The following is a 19229-nucleotide window of genomic DNA, read 5'->3' on the forward strand; positions in this document are numbered from 1 at the left end:
CACTGGCCCAATGTTGATAATGCACACTTAAAATGTGGCTAATCCAAGGAGCACCTAGGTGGCTCAGTCAGTTAAGTGTCTGACTTCAGGTCAGGCCATGATCTCACGATCTGTGAGTTTGAGCCCTGCATCGGGCTCTGTGCTGACAGCTCAGAGCCTGGAGCCTGCTTTGGATTCTATATCTCCCTCTCTCTGTACCCCTCCCCGCTCCCCTCTTAAAAATAAATAAAGATTTAAAAAAATTTAAAAAGATTTAAATAAAGATTTAAAAAAGATTTAAAAAAAAATTTTTTTTAATGTGGCTAATCCAAGTAAGTAAAATACACACGAGATTTCAAAGAATTAGTAACAAAGAAGAATGTAATCTATCTTATTGAGTTTTCACACTGATTATTTGTTGAAATGATGTTTGGGATCTACTGAGTTAAATAAATTACATTATTAAAATTAACTTCACCTGTTTCTTTTTATCTTTTTCATGTGGCCACTGGAAAATTTTAAATTATATATACGGCTCACATTAGTTTTCCATTCTTCTACAGCACTGTACAGAAAAAGCAGACTCAATTATATGTTAATAGTAATCCCAACCCATATTATTAAATTTTTGTATAATTATGGTATTTCAGGTAACATATTTAAAATATTACCACGAGGTACCTGAACTTAGAATCTACTCTTAAAAACAAAACCAAATAAAACCTGCTGTAATCTTTCTCATCCCCTGTATGCTGGCAACTATGCTAAACTTTGGTTAGATATGAGTCTGCAAACAGGCAAAGGGATCTTTTTGGTTGATGGAAATGTTCTAAAGCTGGATTGTGGTGATGGCTGCACAATTATAGTTGTATTCAAAAATTACTGGATTGTATACTTACAACCAGTAAGTTGTATAGCATGTAAATTATATTTCAATAAGGCTGTTAAAAAAAAAGAAGTACAGCTAGAATGTAGCAGATCTAAAGTGCCATCTAGAAGCTGCATATACATTTCAGGTAATTCAAATACTATTTCTCAAACTATCATATGACTCAATATTGCAATAAAAATGTTTCCATGAGTGTCCTTTTATGTGCAATGGGTCCAATTCAACAGTGGATTATGTAATCACTAATTGGAGGTATAAGTTGAAAAGGACAAAGAGAACATTAGAGTTGCTGAGTGGACAGTTTATTTGCTTTGGGGGTACCCAGTTCAGGCAATCTAATCACAAATCCCTCACACAATCTGGGCACCCTGTAACTGGACATCTGCTGGTATTTTGCCATCCTAGACAGCACACTGGAATATATTAATCAAAAAGGAGAAAAAGGAGAAGGAGAATAAGAAGGGGAGTAAGGGAAGGAAGGAGGGAGAGGTGGAGGAGAAGGAAGAGAAAAAAAGAGGAGGAGGAGAGAGAGGAGGAAGGGAGGAGGAGGAGAAGGAGAAACAAATGATGGAAACAGTAATAGTACCACATAAAGAACTCACACTGAACACGAAGATAGATTTCAAAACGTGTGCCCATACACGAACATAAATACACACATCTTCATGGCTACACTGAATGAGTTGCCTCAAGATCTCATTTTAAAAGTAAACCAGGTGGTTAGTTCAAAAGCCAAAGAATCATTTGGAATGTTAAAATTATTCAGGAATGTTCATTTAAGGCAGCCCTAGACTCAAGGGACCTATTCTCATCCATGCTAGTTATAAAATGACTCATCCAGGCATGTGGATAAATCTATGAATGCATTTGTTAAAGCACCAGATGAAGATCTGTCACAATGTTTATGATGTAGTCAGTAATACTTTATGAGGTGAGTGATACTTTGAAACATGAACATGGGTCAAATGAGAAAGACTGAAAATCTCATTATTTTCCTAAAGAATATCAGATACTTCTCAGAATTAAAGCTATTTCTTGAGGGCTTATCTTTAAAAAAATGAAACATGAAGAAAACATTCACTGAATTTGACTTTATAGACAGATAATTTTCTGTTGGTGAATAGAGGATACCCCCAACCCTTTCACACAACCCAATCAATGTGGTGTCCCCAGCACACATTTGGCAGTTTTGTACTGTCTTATCCATGCATAAATGCTTTTTAAGACTTCCAAAATAAACTCACAGAAAGACACAAATACATTTTTAAAGATATCCACAAAATAATGTTATCTAGGTATCAAAACAGAATTGTATTTGAATTGTATTTATAGTTACTTTATTTTTATTTCTGATTTTTTCAATACTTATAAAGTAGTGCAAGTCAACTGACAATGAAAATCACCTTTACAAAATATAAACAGCTTTTTTCTTTTGTCTAAGATATTGACAAACTCATATAGCATACCAAAGTAAAACACTAATATTTAACTTCCAGAAAAAGTTAAAACTTATAAAATGTTCATAAACCTCTAAAATAGATGATTTTAACTAATAGCATGAAGCTTATGCTTTCTCTAATTTCCAAGCAGGCAAAATATTCATACTGAGTCACTACTCAGTTTCTAAAGAGTTTAGGTCAAAGAAGTATACCTACTTCTTCATGGATCTCTGTCATACTCCCCATGCTCAGACACACTGCTGTACCAAACACTGTGCAAGTAACTATTTAAGAAAACTGAAATGCCCTCTCTTAGATAACTATTTAGTTTGGGAATAAAATAAACCAACAAATCATCTCAAATGTTTCCACAGGCTACATGGAGGAGAGGAAAGGATGATTTTTACAGGCCACGCAGCTGAGAGCAAAAGTTGACTCTGGGGTCTACTATACTACAAGTTTAAACATATTATGCCTTTTGTAAGGCTTTTTGTAAATCACCATAGAAGTTGATTAAAGTGCTTGCCATGGCTGTGTTGACTGCAGACTGCGGAATCATCCCACGCAGATCCGTCTGAATATAGCCTGTCAAAAGACTCTGGTGAGGATTGTCTTTAAGCGGAACACAAAACCAACCACAGGGATGGTTATATCCACGAATAAATTCTGGTCTCTTTTCACTCCAGTCAAGACTTACCCCTACAAGGAAATTTTAAATTAACACTTAGCAGTGACTGAGATTAGTCTAAAACTCTCATTAAAAATTATCATCAGATATCTTGTTTAACTATTTTTCTTCTTATCCATGTAGATGAAAAACTAAGCCCTAAGAGTGACCATGGAAGAATGAAAAAGATAATTACCAACTAGAATTCTGGCAGGGGGCTGGTAAGTAGGTAATGGAGAAAGTTCTAGTCACATCAGAATAGGTAACATTATGTCATCCTGGTAACTCCTTGGAAACTATGAATTGTGGCTGTAGCATCCAGGCTTCAAGGTACCAAAAATCAAAACTATGGTCCCACCACTACTCCCTAAAGGCACTACCACATCCAACTTTGGTACTGGCTGGTTAAGAGTGAACAAGGAGATACTTACCTACAACTGCTAACTCAAGTATATACTACACATAAAAAAAAGATCAATTTACCTATAGATCTATTTCAGAAAGCAGGAGCCTTCTAAGAGCAGTATTTTTAATTTTTAGAAGACAACTATTATACAGCTCAAGGAAAGAAAAACACTCTAACACATACCAAGTCTATTCTTTCTATGGATATGACTAAGAAGTTGTTTTCTGAGAGTGACTTAAAAGGAAATCCATTTACTATATCCCTTTCTCATAGGCAGTCATTTAACTCATATTTGTCAGCCACAACGTGGAAGCTACCATGTAACTGAGAAAAAAAAACTTACCAGAAAGATTCCCAAACCCTACTTGATATTGTTATTTTACTTCCTAGGGTGTTTGCAAAGCTTAAAGTGATTACAAAATAAGTGTGAAGGCTGAAAATATATCTCACGTAGAAAGAAACATCCAGCCTAGAAAACTCAAATATTTAAAACAAATGAAAAAAAGTTTAAGGTTTTGATATAATTACCACAGGATAGAAGCCCTTCTTCATAGCCCACAGTGTAGGAGAAATCAACAAACTCTCTTGGGGAAATTATATTCCAAAGCTGGCCAGCAGTAGTATAACGCATCACACAGCAATTCTGAAAGGGAACAGGTAAGAGGTATTACTAAGGAAATATATATTGACTCATGTATCACTAATTAATCTTTAGTAAAAAACTGATACTCATTTAAAATGTATTATAATTATTATTGATAACAATTCTTACAGTGATTCTTACAGGTTTAGATCTCTATTCTAAATATCACTGCTACTGTATGTTTGTGAATAAGATATATGATCAAAACACAAAGAGTTAAGTTGCCCAGTATCCAAATCTCTAATTCAATACAGTGGCCTTTTATCCTATATGATATTCAACATGGAAATAGATGGTGTAGACTACAGGTGTTTAAAATAAAATCCACAAATCCTTGGACTAAAACACCAAATAGTTCAATAAAGAAATTCAAACATGGCAAGAATGAATTAATAAAAATAGAAAAAGAAGACAACCCACTTTGGTTACATAATTCTCTAATGCCTAAGGTGGCATTTTTATCTTTGGTCTTTAATTTTGGCTTAATAATTAATGGAAAAACATACAATTACCTAGAAACCTGAATACGATGGTGGTGTTTTCAGAATTTTAGATTTCAAAGCCTCATTAAAGACGCTGACAATTTTCTTAAGCAGCAAGTGTAGAGCTATTGTGGAAAACAAATTCACTTCTGACGAATATTCATTAGTTAATATGAGGAAACTCAAGCTTTTTAAAAGGCATCAAGGATTCCCCTATGAGATCTTTGCCGTGACTACCTACTCTCAAAGCAATGAATACGTGTATGTATACATGCTCATGCTTACATGCTCACTCTGTCTCTCTGCCTCTCTCTCACAAACACACACACAATCTGAAGTAATGTTTCTAAATAAATACCTCTTCAAAGTGTTCCAAAATATCCATTGAAGTCATTAAGCTGTCCCAATCCAAGCGACAGGGACCGGGGCGTATATGGTCTATTACACTATTGACGATGTCATCTATAACACCTTGGGCTTTGAAACTGGAGAAAGAATATTAAAGTCAAATGCTATTAGAATGAAAAATCTCAGCATGCCCGCATCGTTCAGAGCTAACTTCAAAAAGAGTACAAGTTAACAAAGATTTTTTAAAGGGAGTAAATCCCAACTGTTTTTCTGATAAATGTAGTGATGTCAATTATTTTATCAGACTGTACTGTTTGCCCTCAAATCTGATAAGATATGCATGGCAAATTATGTTGTCATGAACATAGTAAAGTACCTTCACGTTACGGGATAGCTGAAAACAGTTGGCAGAACGCTAATGCTTCATCTATTTTGTATGCTGTTCTTTTTTCAGTTATGCTCTAACATGTTATTAGTATACATATATTTTTGCTCTTTCAAAAACTTTTTTATGACAAGAAAAGAAAAATAGGTCACCCAGGAAGAGAACACCGAGGATTGGCTCGTGAATTTTATCAGAACTTGGCATGTTTCAAAGGTGGCATTACATATCAATGGGGAAAGGATGTACTATTCCATAAATGGTGCTTTGATTCAACACTTATCCTAATAGAGAAATTAAAAACTGAACCGCTACTTGACAGCATTCAAAACAATTAATTCCAGATAGACTAAAAACCACCACATAAAATTTAAAACTTTGAACTTTGTGAACTCAAGATACAGGGGGATTTCTTGAATACATAAATCACACAAAAACACAAATAATATGAGACAGTTGAAATTAAAAACTTGCATATCACAAATGACAAAATTAGTAAGTTTCTTTTAAAACCAGCACAGACTGGAAGAAGGCATGTGCAACACATATGAACAGACATAATTATTACAGAGAATACATAATTAATTCCTATAAACGAATGAGACAAATATAATCTAAAGAAAAGATGGGCAAAGGATACGTTAAGATTGCCCTGAAATGTCGATAAATTTAGAAAAGATGCTCAACTTCACTCATAATCAAGCAAATAGCAACAAGATACCATCTCACACCCCTGAGATTGGCAGAGATTAAAAACATAACCAGTACTGAATGGAAGGGAATGAGAACTCTCAGACTGCTACCATCACTTTAGAGAGCAATTTGGTTAACGTCTAGTATAGCCAACCCAGGTGCACGCCCAAAGAAAATCACACGTGTGTAGGAGACAAATACCTAAGAAGTTTACTATAGCACTGTACCTTATAAGGGATAACTGACAACAACCTAAAAATTTGTCAGTAGGCAAATTTGCAAATACAGGTAAACACATCGCAGCATTTTCTTATGAACATGGAAGAATAGGTCTACATGTAACAACATGGCTAAATCTTGAAAACACAATGTTAAATGGAAAAAATTAAAGGAAATTACTGACGGAAACACACACACATATGTGGTCAAAGAATAAAACAGGAATAACATACACTTTAAGATACTAGTTAACTGGGGAGGAAAGAAAAGAGAAGAAATGAGAGATAGACCAGCTTTAACTCTATCAGTAACCTTTCAGAGGGGGGTCTTTCTAAAAGTCTTTTTTCTAAGTGTATTTATTTATTTTCAGGGAGAGAGAGAAGAGAGCATGCATGTGCGTGGGGGAGGGGCAGAGAGAGGGGGAGAGAGAGAATCCCAAGCAGGCTCCACACTGTCAGTGCAGAGCCTGGCATGGGGCTCGATCTCAAGAACCACAAAATCATGACCCGAGCTGAAATCAAGAGGAGAACGCTTAACCTACTGAGCCACCCAGGCGCCCCTCTAAAAGTTTTTTTAAAGCATCTGAAGCTGTTTTATCGTCTTGTAAATGCTTCCAGCTCAAACTTATATTGTCTCCCCTATCCTAAATCTGCTCTTCCCTCCTGTGTTCTCTAACTTTGGGTGGATGGTGGGAGTGGGGGCAATACAAGTTAATCCAGTCACCCAAATTAGATATGTGGGATTCAACTTGGACTCTCTCAACCCTATTTCAGTAGTCACAACTAAAGTCACCATGTTTTATCAAGATGACTTCCTAAATGTAAAGTGCTCAGGACAATATTTGGCTCTCAATAAATGTTAGCTATCATTACCTCCACCACCTTTAGATCTCTGTCACGTTCACCTGCCCTTATCAACTCCCACTTAGTTAGGCCACTCTGCGTCCAACTCGACACTGCAACCATTTCTAGCTCTTTGGATCACATGTCTCTTTAAGTTTCTTAAAAAAAAAAAAAAAAAAAAAAAAAAAGCCAAAGATCTCTTCCCAGGAATATAACATTGACCCCAAATTATATATATGATCTTAAGGAAACTTCAAAAAGCTAGCCATGGATTCCCAGGGCAAAACCTCTTCTCTAAACTCTCCACACTCATTTCCATGTTCCATTTTTCGCAGTGCTATCAGAGGAAGTTCAAAATCTTTGAGGACCTGGGAGGTCAGGGGTAAACAAGGGTAAGTGCAATACTGAATTTCTTATTCTAGAATTCAAAAATCCTTCAGACATATGCTCTCCTCACCCTTACTTTATGCTCCAGCTATACGAACACAACTTCTACTTCCCTAAACAAACTCCTTAGAGTGTTTCCCATGTGTGTTTCTGGAGGAGATGCAATCCCCTCTGCCTGGAATACGAATCAGTTCTTCATTCCCTAAGAAATAGCCATTCCTCCTTTAAAGGTCAGCTCATATGCTGACTCTCCTACGAAGTTCTCTCAAATCACCAAGTGTAATGCTCTCTTGGCACTTTTTATGCTTTTCAACCCCTACTGGGAATTGGTGATCTAAATGATTAATTCACACTTGCTTACAATGCTTAATCCGCAACTCCAGTTTCCTGGTCCTTGACATAAATATTGTATAACTCATTTTTCTGGAAATGCTATCTTTGGTATTATACTTCAGAACAGTTTCATTTTTAAAAGGGCTGAGTCCCAAGGATGTGAACATTCCACTGCAATTACACAAGGCAATTGTCTCCACTGGCTTTAAAAAACAATTATTTTTTTTCTGGTTAAAAGCGTAATTCGTGTTCAACTATATGTAAATACCAAAAAAAATGGAAACAAAAATCACATATAAAACTGCAATCTAGAGGTATATGTTTGGTGTTAAGTAAAAACATTTATTTTTTATTTTTTTATTTTAGAGACAGAGAGCGTGCACACATGTGTGCTCCAGCAAGCAGGGGAGGGGCAGAGGGAAGGCCAGCATCCCAAGCAGGCTTTGCCCTATCAGCACAGAGTCCTACACGGGGCTCGATCCCACAACCTTGGGATCATGACCTGAGCTGAAATCAAGGGTCAGACGCACATCTGAATGAGCCACCAGGAGCTCCAAGTAAAAACATTTTAATATATAAAAGTATATAGGGGCACCTGGGTGGCTCAGTCGGCTAAGTGGCCAACTTCGGCTCAGGTCATGATCTTGCAGTTTGTGGGTTTGAGCCCTGTGTCGGGCTCTGGTGCTGACAGCTCAAAGCCTAGAGCTTTGGGTTCTGTGTCTCCCTCTCTCTCTGCTCCTCCCCACCTTGCACTCTGTCTCTCTCTCTCTCTCTCTCAAAAATAAACATTAAAAAAAATTTAAAAATATATATATAAAGTCAACTCACAATTGTGCTACCTGCAATTTGGTATTCTGCTTTATTCACTTTACATTACATTGTGAGCATTTTCTTGGGTTTTTAAATAATATTTTAAAATGTAGTTTTTATTTATTTATTTATTTTTCTTTTTCTTTTCAACTTTTTTTTTTTTTTTTTTTTTTTTTTTTTGGGACAGAGAGAGACAGAGCATGAACGGGGGAGGGGCAGAGAGAGAGGGAGACACAGAATCGGAAACAGGCTCCAGGCTCTGAGCCATCAGCCCAGAGCCTGACGCGGGGCTCGAACTCACGGACCGCGAGATCGTGACCTGGCTGAAGTCGGCCGCTTAACCGACTGTGCCACCCAGGCGCCCCAAAATGTAGTTTTTAAAGACTGTAAGATACCACGTTTCAAAATTTAACCATTCTCTATTGATTATTCAAGTTGTTTGTAATTTTTAATATTGTAAGTAATGCTGTGATGGAAGAGATAAGTACTCAACTATTATCTTTCTTATGATTTCTTTAAGATGAATTCTTAGAATAAAGTATGCTATAGCACTGAGTAAATATAGAAGACTAGAAAGGTCTTATACAACATGCTAAGAAGTTAAGATTTTATCGGCCATTTGATATCATTATTTATGATTCCCTTACCACCACCTCAGTCCACAAGGGATATAGACATTTTAAGACTCTGAATTCATAAGGTGATTTGCTTCCCAGAAAGTTTAAAATATTAAAGCCAAATTTCACTGGCAATGATGACTTAGTGATCATTTATATATAGGAAATTTGGCAATGTCTTAAGAGCTACATAAAACTAGAAGAATTTACTTACAGGTATCCATTAAATTCTTCTGAAGGTTTTCTCCAAATTGTTACATCTTTCTAGAAAAATAAAAACAGTATATGGACATAAATAATCACCTAGCTAGAAATGTGGACATAAAACCAACAATTTCAAATTGCAGAGCATGTCCTTGCATTAAAATAAAACTTAAGTAAATATTCAAAGAGATACATAGAAGTCTTTTATGCCATCAAATGATCCATATCTGAATTTCTTCTGTTTCCTAAAGTTCTTCACATCTTCCTTAAAGTACAGACCTCCAAAAAAGATTTTTTAGTAGCTTAATGAGATCCAAACACTGTTAAGATCCAGTGAAGGCTCTGTCTTGCCAGCCATTATTATTTGCCTCACTCCAATCTTATCTATTTACCATTACTGACACATTTAGACTAAGACAAAAGGAATGCTGAATATTTCATTCTGACCTTGCTCATGTATATTTTTTTAAATCAAACAGGTCACAGCTATTATGGCAGTGCTACCTTGAATTAGTCCCTACATCCTTTTTCTGATCATTTCCCAAGAAATCTTGACCATCAGACAAGCTAGAGTGCTTCACTGCAAGAGTCCTGGATCCAGGGCTACTTCTGTCAACACTCAGCCATGTGATAGTTTGGACAAGTCCCACTGGTAAGAAAGAAAACGAAATGGCCACCCTCACAGGCTTACTGAAATATCTGAAACTCTTCCAAACTATCCATACATTCTATATGTTGACTTTAGAAGCTATACTATAGGCTCTTGTTGCCAAGAGTCTATTCTCATGTCCGCTAGCTAAAGCAGTAATGAAAGCAGTACAGGATTATTACGTTTTTGCCTTGGTGAGATGTAAAAACACTGATTTTATTAGCATAATTATCTATCCTGCACATCTTTCCAAAGAATGGTCCTATTTTCCCTTACCATTTTGAAAGTCATCAACCAACTCATTAGATAAAGGATAAACCCCAAATAGAAGTAATTTAAATAACTTACCATTTTCTTGGCAACTCGCCACTTATCGTCTTCAATGCTATGATACTGGATGAGAGTGTTTTTAAGTCTAGTCGCAAAGTCAGCAGCATCAGGCAGGCCTTCCATTTTTTTTTTTCTTTTTTCCTTTTTCCTGTTACAGAGACAAGGATTAGCATCAGCAAAGATCACAGTTTGACGCAGTAGACCGAGGAGTCTCAAATCTGGCTTCATAACAGAATCACCTGGGGAGCTGTCAAAGATACTTACACCTGAATCCCACCCCAAATCAACTATTCAGAATCTCTGAGAGTAGGACCTGGGCATAGTTTTCCTAAAAGCTTCCAAGATGAATAACACCTAATCAAGGATGAGAATCACATATTTTGAGTTATTAAAATTATTCCTATAAAAATAAAACACAATCCTATTTCCCTTCCTAATAGAATATAACAAAAAGATATACATTATAGAATTCTAGATAACTTAAAGAAAAAAAAAATTGCTGTTTCCAAACTATAAAAATAAATACACAAGGAATAAATTCTTTAAAAAAGTCCTTAGAGCTTCAGCCATTAAAATTTTAATTTAACATCCAACAGATTTAGGACTCATTCTAGCAAACAAATGAACAACAAGCACAAGCAGAAACCTGCTCATACATTCTTTCAGGATAGGGCTACAGAACTCTGAACAATTTCAAAAGTTTGAAGAACTGTACCGTTTTCAATATTTTATTTCATTCAGTGAGATGTTACAGTACTCAGTAAGGTATCTGTGTAAGGAAGGAGGTCATAGGAAGACTTTTAGAACTACTAGTACAGCATAAACAAATGGTTCATAATTTTAAGGCAATAATTTTAACTGTATAAAAAATAAAAGTACTATATTATTCACAATTCCAAAGATAAGCTACTATTCAACAATGTTTTTAAAGAGCAATGATTACTAGCCTTAAAGATAATAAACTTAATATAATGAGGGGTTCTGTAATGTGTTGGTTTTAATACATTGCTGCAAATTCTTTGATATACTTCCCATCAAGAAGTGGTCTGTGACTGCATGACTTTGTAGGCTGGGTTAGAAAAGTCCATGCAGTTCTGCAGGTTTCTTTTAGAATAATCGCTCCAGGAGTCTTTGATTAACATGCAAGCATGCAAAAAATCTGGCTATCCTGAGGCCGAAGTGTGGAAAGACCAAAGGAGAGAGGGGGAAATGGGGAGAGACAGCACCCCAAAGTCCCAGATCCAGAAGCCTAGTTAGAGCTTCATCCCAGTGGGTACCTCTTGCTTCCCCAGGCTTCCCTCAATTTGACTCAGTCTTCCCCATCTTAACAATTTATTTTTACAATGGAAATTGAGCCAGTAGCTCAAAGTCAAAGCCTCACTGCCTACAATATTCTTGTCCTACTGGTTTTCTTTCTGTCCCTCAAATAGGCCAAGCCTGTCACTGACTTTGGGCTTTGCACTTGCTATTTCTATGCTGCATTATTAAATCCCAAATCTGAGCATGACTAATAACAACTTGTAATGACAACTTCATTTTAAACCTCCTGTCTTAAATACAGCCTTCTACAAGTCATCATTATATCCTTCTTTTATTTTCTTCCTGGTGCTTATCACATTATGAAATTAACCTGTTTATTTATTGGTGTACTGTATTCTACTCTTTCACCATCGCATCTTCAACTAACAAAGCAGGGGCCTTTGTCTGCCTTACTTACCAGTGTTTCCCCACCAACTAGAACACTGCCTGGAACACAATAGGTCCTTAATATTTGTTGAAGTGTGTTTGCTTCAAAACAAGAATTGTTTTATTTTAATTTTGTGTCCTTTTGATGCCTTGGTGCACTCCAGTAAAAAGGATAAAGGAGAAAAAGCTTCTGGGCAAAAGCTGCACAGTTTACAGAACCATCAAGTTACTACTACAAAGGAGATCAAGAAAAGATCTACATGAAATGTCAAGCCTCAAACCTCTATGGGAATGGGGCTGTAATTCTCAAGGACAAATGCATACATCAGGATCACCTTTGTTACATTTTGTAGTAGTTGTTGCTGTTAACAAAGATTCCCTCCCTAGTCTCTTCTGAGTGCTCTTTTTAACCAAGCCTTGTTCTTAGGCTTGTCCTTGGCCCCCAAGGTTCAGTTCTATCAAGAATCCTGCTGAGCCAGTTTACCGAAAACCCCTCACCCTCAAAAATTCCTCAACCTACCCTTGATCTTGTCACACTGCCCTGTGTTCAGCACGAATCCTATGTCAATTTAGCCAGAATTCCCCTTCCCCCTAATGTTTCCTCTTAGCAATTTTCCATCCACTGGACACCCACCCCACCCTGCTCCTTGACAACAAATCCCCACTTGTCTCTGTTGTATTCAGAATGGACTGTAGTTCTACACTGAGGTTTATTCTCCATTATTGCAATAGTTCTTGAATAAGATTTGCCTTTACCACTTTAACTTCTGTCTGCCTCTGGTTTTCTTTGACACTGTTTTTAGATGTTGCATTTCAGGGCCCAGTGCAGATAGTGTGATTCAGGGGCCCTGATCTGGAGCAGGCCCCCATAATCTAAGTTCGTTAAAAAGCCTTGCTAATTATTCTGTTATCCAGCCAGGGGTGAGAACCACCGGTCTAAAAACTAAAGGTGACAGAAATAAATCAATATTGTAGTCAATATTTAAATAGCATAAAGCAGGGCACACAAGACATTCAAAATGATAAACAATAAGATGATATAGAACTGTAGGGGAGGAAAAAAACCTTTTTCTCTACTCTCTTAGGTTCTGTCTCTGAGACCTACAAATTAAATTGACAAAGGTATATTAACAGGAGAAAAGGCATATACATTTTATTCACTATTGATATTTTAATTTTTATGTGCACAGAAGCCTTCACAATAAAGAAATGGAGATCCAAAAAAGCAGTTGGACCTAGGGCTTATACACCATTTTAACAAAGGGTGATAAATTGTGGAAAAGTGATAAAACAAAGGAAGAGGGGGCTGGGCTTCTAGTGGTGGTAAATTATGAGGAAATATATGAGAGAAAACTAATAGAAGATAAGAGTTATTGTAGTAAAGTTTGTTTGTTCAGACAATCACGGTGTCAACTCTGTGCCCAGTGATGAGTTGTCCTCCTTCTGGTATAGGAGAGAAGAGAAGGAAGACCTTCACAAAGGGAAGTTTATGTCCTACTTTTAGGCAGTAATGGGAGGGAAAACAGCTCTTTCTGCATTTGCTGCTGACTGCCTTCAGCTCAAAATAATCCCTATTCCAAAGTGGTATATTTTGGGGTGGTATATCCTTTCAGAAACATGGCAAAGTATATATATAAAATTCAATAATGTAGAATTTAGGATCTATGTAAGTGATGCAAAATATAGATCTCACCCAAAGACTAAAAAGTGGATGATCTCATTCAAAAAGTATGTCAGTCAAGAATATATCCGATTTCCCCCTCAAGCTGACTTGGTAGCCAGTACAACGACCTTAATCAAAGGTATGTTACAAACAAGCACAAATTCTTAGAGAAGACTTGAAAAACTAATCTATTACTAGGATTGTTATGATCAAACAATATTCTGTAAACCCAAAGGCTGCCTGCCAGGTTCCTGTGGTTGGCAGATAAGATATTTTTTCAAAACTCCTTGATAGAAATCAAAGATGAAATGTAAGGATGCTATTATCATTGACAACATCATCTTTGTGCAAATCCATTACACAAATGTGAGCCAGAAAAACTACCTATAAAGATGAGAATCTGAATCTTTGAGGTGCTTACCTTAGTAATCTTTCTGATCGCTCTTACTGATCACTATAAAGTCAAACTCCTTAATGTGGCTCATGGGCCCTTTTATGATCTGGCTGAGCTTTATTGCCTAATTTCTACTCTTCTTTCCTGGACTCCTGTAACAACTAGGTTAGCTTCCCCCTACCCCACCAACGTTTCTCACAGCAACTCTGTAATTATTCACTTGTCATCGTTTCCAATTTAACTGTAAATCTTTTGGGGCAAGAAGTGTGACTTGCTCAATGTTATCCTCCTTAAGTCTAGCTAACATGCAGTAGGAACCCAGTAAATAAAAGTGGGAAAAAGAGGTAGATGGTGAGCTACTAGCCTCACTTATGAAATACCTCAAGATATCTAAGATGGGCCCATTTACACCAATCATCCTTGAGCTTCTGAATGACTAAAACATTCTTTGCCATAATTAAATACAGCAATTTCTCAAGTAAGTCTACTATTTGCCAAATATCTAGCATATACCAGGTCCTGGAACTAAAGAAATGGATATAATCCAGTCTTTGCTCTCAAATTTGACTTATTCCACCTTTTAAATAAATTTTTAATTGCAACAACAACAAAAGCTAAAACATTAAAAACTAGTAATGAGCCTCTTTTAAGGGTACTGGAGTAGGAGGTAGGAAAGGAAAACAAAGTAAGTGTAAACTCAGAAAGCTCTTTTTTAGCCCAATGAAGTATTTAACCAGGCAGTTCATTCTTGCATGGACTTTTTTCATCAAGATTAAGTCCAAAAGAGAATATGGCTACTGTCTGAACTATCTGTGTGTGGGCAGGCATAACATATCTCTCAAAACATATTCCCGAATTGGGGGTTGGGCAGTATGGAGTTATTATCAAGGTCTTGATGCTCTCCTAATAAAGCAGGGTACTCACATTAATTGAAAGGAAAGTATACAATATGCTCTACTAAAATCTCCATCTGTGAAGAATGTGAGAAAAATGTTCTAAATACTATTCTGAACTCCCTCTTACTAATTCTTTTATTCCCTTTCTTGACCTACATCAGGAAACTCTCCAATTCCATCACTTAACATTTCAGAGAACAGGTACCACTTAATCATATCAGAATCTAGCAGCTCCTTAGAAAAGGTTATCTACTTTTGACAGTTCTATTCCTCAGTGCTCAGTAATGTCCACCTTCATTTTTTTCCTTACTTTAGACTAAACTTTTTGTTCATGTTTCCTATGCCCATGTCTTTGCAATAATCACTAGTGTAGACAGTGGCTGCCATCATAAAGCGGGCAGCCTGCCCAAGTTAAAAATTGTCTTGTGGCCATCTCTCAGCATCATAGTCTGTGACCAATACAACTCCAATTTTCATTAAATTTACATCACAATGGGGCGCCTGGGTGGCTCAGTTGGTTAAGCGTCAGACTTCAGCTCAGGTCATGATCTCGCAGTCCGTGAGTTCGAGCCCCGCGTCGGGCTCTGTGCTGACAGCTCAGAGCCTGGAGCCTGTTTCAGATTCTGTGTCTCCCTCTCTCTCTGACCCTCCCCTGTTCATGCTCTGTCTCTCTCTGTCTCAAAAATACATAAACTTTTAAAAAAAAATTTTTTTTTAATTTACATCACAAGGAGATGGCCATAGGTTCTATTTTAAATATGAAACATAAAAAACACTTTAACCTCTAATATAAAGTGAAATGTTGTAAAAACCCGTACTTATGTAATATGAAGTCAGAATTCACCATTGAAAGAAACTATTAACAGAATTGTTTAAACTTCAATTTCCCAATTGATAAGGGTTTCATTTAGTTGAATAGCTTCAATTTAGCATGCCATAGATTTTCCCCCAAGATATTGTGCAAACCAAGGCCTTGTAAATTAAATTATTTTCCCACCTAACATAAACATTTCAGCATATCCTTGATTTCCAATCAATTTTGAATTTGTAATTTAGTTTTCAAACTCAAAAACAGTAGGTTCTCATTTTTGAGACTGGCTATAGCAAGAATCCAACAGAAAAGCCTACTTCTACAATGTCACCAATGTCCCTCTGTTTCAGTGCTCACTTTAGCTTTAGTATTAGCTTTACAACCATGTTGAGACTTTTTACAACAGTTAAGGCAATATTAAATTCTAATGATACCTTGGGACACCTGGGTGGCTCAGTAGGTAAAGCAACCAACTCTTGGTTTGGGCTCAGATCATCTCACAGTTTGTGAGTTCGATCCCCCATGGGGGTTCTGCACTGACAGCGCACTGACATCTGCTTGGGATTCTCTGTTTCCCTCTCTCTCAAAATAAATAAGTAAACTTAAAAAATTCTAATGATATTTCAGCTTTAAGTTTGAGTCCAAGGTCATCTTTGAACTCCTAATGCTCTAATCCTTTACTTAAAATAATAATAGCTAACATTTATTGATCACTTACTATGTGCCCAGTCTTCCTGGCCACTTTAAATTGTATTATTTCATTTAATCCTCATCAACAACCTTCAAAGCCGATCCTATTATACTGATTTTACAAAGTAGTAACAATGAAATTAGGTCACTTTGTCCAAAATCACACAGCTAATAAGCGACAGAGTCAGAATTCCAACCCTGGGCTTCTGCCTTCACAGTCTAAAGGTCTATTCTGTAAAACACCGGAAGTTGATCACAAGCTAGAAGAGACTTTACATTAAAAAAATCTGACATCATACTGAATTTGTCATTTTGTCCTGGCTCCTGATCCCAAAATAGCTCAGGTAATCTTTCTTAACTGTACATTAGGGATAATAACACTAAATTACTGGCGATTTAGATGAATTAATACATTTAGTATCGGGGTTGGAAGATTGTTAAGCACCGGAAAACGCTGCCTCTTATCAGTATCACTCAGAGCTTGGTGTGGGAAGATGGGACCCTACGTTGTCTGTGCATCTACTGCGAACCAGGAAGCACTGTGCCCACTCACAGAACGCGACCTCAGTGAATCTTCACTGCGGCCCTGGACGCGAGGTTTTTACTGCCCCTTCCCCTTTTAAGCGATGCAGAAACGCCTAGTGGGCATCCAAGTCCTTAAGCTGGTGAGCGGTGCCGAGAGGCGAGGTGCAAGCATTGGGGTCCTTCCGGGGATACCTTACCTCCCTCACTTGTAAGGTCTGCACCGCCCGGACGCCGGGGTCCGCCACCCCCGACCTCCACGCCGGCCTCCGCCGCCCCGCTGCCCGGAGCAGCTCCGGAAAACGCCCCGGACAGGGCGCCCCGGGCGCCCCTGTCGCCTCCCCTCCCGGCCGCCTCACTTCCGCCGTAACTCCGCGCCTCCACCCACCGCTACCTTAGATAAAGCGAGGCGCGGTAAGTGGCTAGGCGTGACGTGCCGCACCGCACTCACGGCTTGGGGCAACACTGACGCTCGGGAGCTCCCTCAGCTTCCACGCCGGGCAGAGCCGGGGCGGCAGCAGCCAATGGGCTACGGGCCACCTCCGCCATTGCAGCCAATTGGAAAGTACCAAGTTTTTCCGCAGCTCGAACCCGGGCGCACCCGAGAGCAAGTGGCCGAAGTTGGCCTGGGCAACGTGTGTTTGCTTGGATTGGCTGGCGCGGCAGCGTACGGAACCCTGATTGGTCGCCAGGAAATGGAATGATTCCTCGTGAGTGTGGGCTGGCAGGAGCCCGGCAGGGTTCCCTGGGTGTGTGGGAAGGCGGGTGGGTCGGGCTCCGGCGGGGTATCCCTCGGCGGATTAATGGCGCAAGAATTTTGCAAGAGTAAATCCAACTGGGAGAAATACGAACGCAAGAGGGAGTGAGTGATGACAGTGAGGGATGAGGCTGGCCTAAATTTAGAGGGCTGTGGAGATGTAGTATCACGCAGCTGCAGCACCCCTCCCAGGACCAAAAAAGTCTGGTAAAAAAGAGAAGGCACCCGTGCAGAGGATGACAAATCCTTAGGCTTTCCGCTTCCTCTGGCTTAGAATCGACAGCGCTGAATGAGAAAGCCTATAAACAAAGTCACTGCGACCGTGCGAATTGATCTTTCGCCAAACATTGTCCTCAGAAAAGGGAGATCAGAAAGACCACCTTGAAAATAGAGAAGGGATGTGGCAGGTGGCTTTCGCAGCCTCATGAAGTATTCTGGTTTTCGTCTACTTGAAGATGAGGAACATTTCCAGTGGCTGTGAAGTCACGGATCGGATAGGACGTTTGACAAATCACTAAATGTCAGGTGTTTACAAATCATATTTACTAGGATATGTAGTTTGAGGACCATGAGAAGGAATACAATGCTACACCATTAGTCATTTTGGACAGACTTGCAATGAGAACAAATAATAATTCATAAATTTTTAAATTAATGTCGTTAAAAGAATCACCAAACACCACTTGGTAGTTATTATTGGCAGATTTTTAAAATCTTACCTCATTATTAAATCTTACCTCATCCATAGAAGGAATAATAATTTGGCTGGTGATTACTTTTCCATTATCTCACATGTAATCATCAGTAAAACTCACCTACCTTGAGGGGGCTCTTCAGTGGATTTAGTGAGGTATAAAGTATGTATAAGACCTTATACAAAGCACTTTTCCACAACCATCTGAAATTATTATCCAAATATGTATGCAAACAAGGATCACGATAATTGGCCAATAATAACAAGCAAGTAAATAGAGCCCCAAGCATAACTCTTAAGGCAGATTACTTAATTTCTGAGTAGCTGAACTGGAATTTGGTTCAGGTCTGGAGAACTCGAATAAGGGACCTCTCAACCCCCACAAAACTCAAGCTGTGTTTCACGCTCTCTGTCAGGCACCTGTGCACAGCGGTGAGGACCACAAATGAAAGACCTAATCCCTGCCCGGAAGGTTTACACAGTTGAACGGTGGAGAGGAACAAGTCCTCAACAAGTAGAAAATTAGGACCTCTTGTTATTAGGATTCAGCTGTAAGCACATTGCTCAGCAGCTCTGTGAATTCTCTTCACAGAACTGGGTAGAACATGTTTAAAACAAAATTAACTTGGTTTTTGTTGTTGTTGCTATTGTGATTGTTAGGGGGTGCTGCATAAAGTCATTACATCCCATTTATGCCCAGTAGAGAAGTTTTTCTTTGCCTTTTCTTCTTCATCTGTTGTGATTTTTGGTTAGAAGTTGGGGGTAATTAGAAACCACCCTATATCTATCAAAGTGGA

General features: G+C 38.2%; 1 protein-coding gene and 1 long non-coding RNA gene across 3 annotated transcripts; one reads left to right on the top strand and one right to left on the bottom strand.

Moving 5' to 3' along the window:
• Positions 1 to 293: 293 nt before the first annotated feature.
• Positions 294 to 17588, bottom strand: STARD4 (StAR related lipid transfer domain containing 4). Of its 2 annotated transcripts, none has more exons than XM_042945109.1 (6): positions 17376 to 17588; positions 10338 to 10467; positions 9351 to 9400; positions 4864 to 4990; positions 3909 to 4023; positions 294 to 3006 (listed from the first exon to the last, which is right to left on the bottom strand). In XM_042945109.1, exons 2-6 carry the CDS (start codon positions 10440 to 10442, stop codon positions 2777 to 2779), a joined length of 627 nt encoding a protein of 208 aa, XP_042801043.1. In that variant the 5' UTR covers positions 10443 to 10467; positions 17376 to 17588; the 3' UTR covers positions 294 to 2776. The 2 variants fall into 2 exon arrangements, with proteins under 2 accessions (XP_042801043.1, XP_042801037.1); XM_042945103.1 differs by lacking the exon at positions 17376 to 17588 and adding an exon at positions 17182 to 17369.
• Positions 2822 to 10697, top strand: LOC122223978. Its single transcript, XR_006204592.1, has 5 exons — positions 2822 to 2908; positions 3119 to 3195; positions 7325 to 7381; positions 9820 to 9992; positions 10477 to 10697. It is a non-coding gene; the product is annotated as an uncharacterized LOC122223978 (long non-coding RNA).
• Positions 17589 to 19229: the final 1641 nt, after the last annotated feature.

The sequence above is a fragment of the Panthera leo genome, chromosome A1 (assembly GCF_018350215.1).
Source record: "Panthera leo isolate Ple1 chromosome A1, P.leo_Ple1_pat1.1, whole genome shotgun sequence".
NCBI lineage: Eukaryota > Metazoa > Chordata > Mammalia > Carnivora > Felidae > Panthera > Panthera leo.

What these genes read in the sequence shown, in the direction of transcription:
- STARD4 (XM_042945109.1), bottom strand. Translation starts at nt 10,442, where the DNA reads ATGGAAGGCCTGCCTGATGCTGCTGACTTTGCGACTAGACTTAAAAAC. An exon ending in GGCGAGTTGCCAAGAAAATG is followed by an intron (nt 9,401 to 10,337) that starts GTAAGTTATTTA and finishes TTATTTTTCTAG; the next exon opens with AAAGATGTAACAATTTGGAG. An exon ending in GAAGAATTTAATGGATACCT is followed by an intron (nt 4,991 to 9,350) that starts GTAAGTAAATTC and finishes TTCTTTCTCCAG; the next exon opens with TTTCAAAGCCCAAGGTGTTA.